The 5,222-nt window shown below is 41.8% G+C and overlaps 1 protein-coding gene across 4 annotated transcripts; it reads left to right on the top strand.

Annotated features, from left to right (window-relative positions):
- Window positions 1-420: 420 nt before the first annotated feature.
- LOC148865102 (uncharacterized) lies at window positions 421-5,222 on the top strand. 4 transcript variants are annotated; one of them, XM_088977063.1, is made up of 5 exons: window positions 640-932; window positions 1,794-2,019; window positions 2,433-3,289; window positions 4,627-4,799; window positions 4,901-5,222. In XM_088977063.1, the coding sequence occupies exons 3-5, from the start codon at window positions 2,480-2,482 to the stop codon at window positions 5,025-5,027; spliced, it is 1,110 nt and encodes a 369-aa protein (XP_088833189.1). In that variant the 5' UTR covers window positions 640-932; window positions 1,794-2,019; window positions 2,433-2,479; the 3' UTR covers window positions 5,028-5,222. The 4 variants fall into 4 exon arrangements, with proteins under 4 accessions (XP_088833188.1, XP_088833189.1, XP_088833190.1 ...); XM_088977064.1 differs by having other exon boundaries at window positions 873-1,681; XM_088977065.1 differs by having other exon boundaries at window positions 878-932; window positions 1,836-2,019.

Here is a 5,222-nt window from a genome sequence, read left to right as displayed (position 1 = left end):
GGAATAAGAGAGGGACGAAGGTTAATATTAGGTTTTAAAGAAAATTATATCACTTGGTGTCATGTGTATACGAATTTTGACGAAATATTAACGGATGTTATCAACAGTGGTATAATTAGTCCATTGTCATAAATAATGGTGCAAGACAATAATTAACAGGTAGAATTTATCCATTAATTAAAAAGTAAGAATAATTTAAAACAGTTGCCCTGTATTTTTTAAATATTTTTATAGTAACATTATGGATTAATCTATTGACCGAGACGGTCAAACCGCTGACACATTGACGCACAACAAAAGCTGTGTTGGCTTGAACCTTGAGCGTCCTTAGAGAATGACGTGCGTTTCAATCACGCCCACACCAAGCCAAGCAGCTGTCCATGACAAGGCCCAAAAATAGACGTTTTGGTGCCCTTCCGTGGACGTTGGACAAGCTCATGAAGTGCTAGAGAGTAGAGAGTAGAGACCCTCCAATGGGTCGGAGTGGCTGGAACCAGGCCACGCAGGCTGCAACCTTGGTGAGCCGGGAGCGACTAGTTAGATCTCTTCTCTGCTCAATCCAACCGACACAAGAATGGTCCAAATCGATGTCCAACGTTGAAAAGCCGATAATAATGCTCACCTTGTTTCTTGTAACTTCACAACCTCCAGTCTTGAGATGACTACTTTTCCAACTTGAACACGAAGAGACAGCTTAAAGATGGGTGGTGGTTGTTTTTTCTACACAGCTGGAAGCCCTCTCCACCGTTGAATTACTTCTCACAAACGTAATCAAATTCAATTACAAGAGCTCTAATTAGTTTCTTTCTCCACCACTCACAGCGCCCACCCTATACACATATATACAATGGGCGTCTCTTTCTCACCTCCTTGCCTTTAATTTGTTGCTTGATTTTGCTCTCTTCAGTTCTGAATCCTTATTCTGTGAACAGGTAAGTTCTTCTCCTGATACTTGTTCTTGGTCTTGATTCCTGAATATTAATTCAAAAGATTTTTCTTTTTTTGTACCCAATTCAGAATTAACTTCTCTGAGAAAGACCAAGAGTTCTTCCCTCCCTCTCTATCTCTGTCAAGGGGATTAAATATTTCTTCTGTTTTTCTTTTTTTTTCTTTTCTCTGTCATGCCTTCTTAATTCATTGATAGTTCAGTATTCTGAAGCCCCTTGGCTAGAAAATAGCTCAATATGCATGGAGTAGGATGATAGAAAGTTCCCTTGCGCTCAACAGCTCTCAAATTTTTCAATATGAGAAGATGAAAAATAATGAAAACACCTACTTGATTCATTCAATTGAACATTCCAGTTGGGTGATTGATAGGATGCATTACTCATTCACACTTAAAGGTTCTACATGAAAACCCATTATAGAGCATTAATTATTCCAGTTCCCAAGTCAATTAAGATTTGGTGGCAACCCTAGCACCAATTGATTTCTCACACCAAAACTCCCAAATTGATTACAATATCAGCTTGAATATAGAAGTTTCATGAGCCTGGGCCAAACTGTATTGATGGGCCATAACCCACCTTCACAGCAGTATTCATAATGGGTCATGAATATTAAGCCCTTGTCAAAACTTCTTCTTTGTTGTCGAATTTAATTCCTCCACCGACAACGAAATGGTGAGGTTGGCACATCCCGTTTGTCATTTATAAGAGGGCAACTCCATTGAAAAGTTAAGGTACTTTATTGTCATTTCAAACAAATACTTCGGCTTGGTCTAACTTATTAGAGTGTCCCCATTAGTGTGCCTAAATTTTTTTTTAACGTGAGATACGTGGCAATTGATGAAGGATTTAAATCAACCTGCCTGTTGTTTGCCACGTGCAAAGTAGAGACCCACTTTCCAACTTGGGCCCGAGACGGAGGACCAGAGACAGAGGCATACCGCATACCTGCCCTTTTGTTCCTTGTGGTCCAGCTTCAGCTTGGTTTCGTTTTCTATCTCCTACAGTTCTACGTAAAAAGTGGTTTTCTAACCGTCGTCGATCCGGATAGTTGGACCATTGGGCCTAAAAGGTGGTTTTCTATCTCCAGCAATCGATTTCATTTCATCCTTAGACCTTTTTTTCCCAACCACTGACTTGGTCAGCATTTCGCTGATCCAGATGGTTGAACCATCAATCTGTTCGACTTGAACCATTAATTTGTTCGACCGATGGTTAAATGGTCGAACCGTTGACTCAGAAACAGGTGGCCAAACCGGTTTCGGTTCCGAGTGGGTTTTTAAAACATATTAAAACGTCAGAATCATGAGGGAGATTTTTCAGGGAGGAATCACATGCATATTCTGATATACTACACGTGAGTTTGCACCTATCAACCACCCCACACTTTTGGGATCTTCTCCGAAAGGGCTGGTTGATTGATTACAATTTTCAAATAGATTTTCGGCAACTTATTAATTCCTGTTTCTTTGATTCTTTCTCCAGCATCTCTCTTGAAGCTGCGAGAGACAAATCCATCAAAGCTTGGAGAAATGCTGCTTAGGAGCTCTTCAACCCCAATTCTTGGGTCCTTGCTTTCGTCCTTCCCCGACAGTCCCAACAGAGACTTCGACAACAACAAACACCCATCGAGCTTTGATCACCATCCCAAGAAGATCTCGTTTCCTCACTCTGGCCTACATCACCCCGGCTTCGGCCCATTCTCCTGCAACTCGCCCCCCAACTCTCACTTTGTTGTGGGTTTCACTGACATCGATCGGGAGTCCAGTGGTAGTGGCTCGAGAGGCTTCAGAAGGGCCCAGTCGGACGGCAACCTGGAAGGACTAGCTGTGGCTTCCTGCGATGTCGACAAATTCCAGTGCTCCAACCCGCCGACGGTATCTTCCCGAAGACCCAGTATGCCGATATTGGAGACCATTCAAAGCTTCTCTTTCTATAACTCGAGAGCTAAGAAAGAAGAAGACGAAGAACAAGAACAAGACCAAGAAGGTGGGTTGTTGCAGAGGTCACTTACAATTGGAGAAAGCATTGATGCTTTAGGAAATGCTGACATCAGTTCTAAGAAGAACAAAAACATGGGTTTGATCATGGAGGAGGAGCTTAATTCGGGACTTGAAGGAGAAACAGAGCCGGCTAGTCCACCACTCTATCTTGCAAGAGGTCTTGGAATTGATGCGGGCGGACTTGGTGGCGGTGGCGGTTGTGGTAGTAGTGGTGTTCCGGTGGACTTTGGTGAAAGCGGCCCAGATGGATCAAACGTCGAGGAGCATTATAAGAAGATGGTGAAGGAAAATCCAACCAATTCTTTGTTCCTGAGGAATTATGCACAGTTTCTCTCTCAGGTGAGTTCTGTCCATTCATCTAACAATTATTTTTCTCTTTAGCTTCCCTTTTTGTTTCTCTGCTTTCTAAATCACATTTAGACAGATATCAAAGATGGGACTGATTCATCTGTGGACTGCCTCTTGGGTTTTATGTTCGATATTAGACTGTTAATATATATTGGAGAACCTGATTCTTGGGTCATTCTCTGTCCAAGAAGTTAACTCCTGATGGAATGGTCCAGATAGATGAGTTTGGTGGGCCAAGATCCTTGGAGAGATCTGTAGTCCAGGTCCCTGATAAGTGATAACACCATTTCTTTCATAGTAATAGTGATTGATCTCTGCCTTGTTAGATTCCCTTCAGAGAGTTTATTCTGATTTCTCTGCTTGAGTAGTCCATTTTGGTGGCTATGATGGCCATTGCTCAAATAATTTGAGAATTCTCTGCTTGTTATTGTATAACCCAAGAGGAGCTGCTGAAAATGCTCAAAATGGCCATTGCTCAAACAAGGTTGTGGAAGATGCATTTGACTCAAGAATTAGGACACTGTAACAAATCTGTAACTCGGCTTTGATGTGTCGGAAAGAGCAAAATGTTAAGCAATCAGTCCACATATGTTATCATGGTGGATCTCTATGACTGCAGGCTGCGACCTTAGGTTTCTTCTCACAATACTCAAAACGATTCTACCATAGAGTCGCGGCTTGAAGAACAGATTCCCTAATTCACCAGACTCAACCTCCCCTAGTTATTCATTCCCTAATTCACAGGAATCTCCTTCCCCAGTTATTTCTCTACAGTCGGAAAATTCCAAAAAGTTTTCCTATTGGTTAGCTATTTCAATTATCAGTCTCATGGGTTTGCTCACATAACACAGAATCTGTGAGTACAGCAATAATAGATACTGGGGAAATTGCAGACAAATGGGCTCAAAATTACAGAAGGGTAACTGATCTCGATGTTTGGGAGGGAAAATAAAAGGATTCCTTTTTCTGTCTGGACTGTAAAAGTGGGAAACATGCATGTGGAGAGTGGGGGCCCACCTTTCCTAAGTTATATACTGAATGTGACCAACAGATGGTGAATCTCAACCCCTTTTGCCATGGTAGAGTTAGCAAGGACAAGATCCAGCCATGTGAACTCTTGTTATTCTAGCTTTACAACAAACAAGAAGGGGGTCAAAGAGCAACAAGACAAACAATTCCAGAGATGATATGGATTATATTCAAGTCTAGTTGCTTGATCTCTGAATTGCAGAATTTCTGTTAGTTCCTGGTCACAATCATTTGTTTGAATGGAGTATTTGTTTTCTTTTTCCTTACCTAAGGGATTTGATTTGCTGATTCTTTTACAGTCTAAGAGAGACCTACAAGGAGCTGAGGAATACTATTCAAGAGCTATACTAGTAGACCCCATCGATGGGGAAATACTGTCTCAGTATGCAAAACTGGTGTGGGAGCTCTATCGTGACCATGAAAGAACTTCAAGTTACTTTGAACGGGCAGTTCAAGCTGCACCCCATGATAGGTATGCTTATGTTCTCTACAAGAAGAATCTGTCTCAGATTGTTTACTGTTGAGTTGATTCAGACCTTGCATTAATTCTTGAGCTTCTGTTTCTTGTTGCAGCCACGTCCATGCAGCCTATGCTAGTTTCCTCTGGGAAACAGAGGAAGATGAGGAAGAACATAGCCTGCCGCAACATCCTACTGGGGTTCCACTTTTCCATGGCGCCATGGCATCTGCAAGTGCTTGACTGCCATGGAATCTGCAAGACTGCAAGTGCTCGACCCTTAGAAGACATGAATTTCCAGAGGGATGACAACTAGAGTTTAGAATGTAAATCAAAGCCATGCATGCATCAGCTGCTATTGTATTTGTACTTGTTAGTTAGGTAGAGAAGAATGATTATTTATAACAACTATAGTAGTGTCCCAAGTTTGCAGTTTAA

This window comes from Nelumbo lutea, chromosome 3 (assembly GCF_056320005.1).
Source record: "Nelumbo lutea isolate HS-2025 chromosome 3, American lotus-T2T, whole genome shotgun sequence".
Taxonomy (NCBI): domain Eukaryota; kingdom Viridiplantae; phylum Streptophyta; class Magnoliopsida; order Proteales; family Nelumbonaceae; genus Nelumbo; species Nelumbo lutea.
This window is presented reverse-complemented; position numbering and strand designations above follow the sequence as displayed.

Excerpts from the sequence above, each read along its gene's own strand:
- LOC148865102 (XM_088977062.1), top strand. The coding sequence starts at position 2,480 with ATGCTGCTTAGGAGCTCTTCAACCCCAATTCTTGGGTCCTTGCTTTCG. Across the intron at positions 3,290-4,626 it reads ATGCACAGTTTCTCTCTCAG|TCTAAGAGAGACCTACAAGG; the intron begins GTGAGTTCTGTC and ends ATTCTTTTACAG. Across the intron at positions 4,800-4,900 it reads CAAGCTGCACCCCATGATAG|CCACGTCCATGCAGCCTATG; the intron begins GTATGCTTATGT and ends TTCTTGTTGCAG.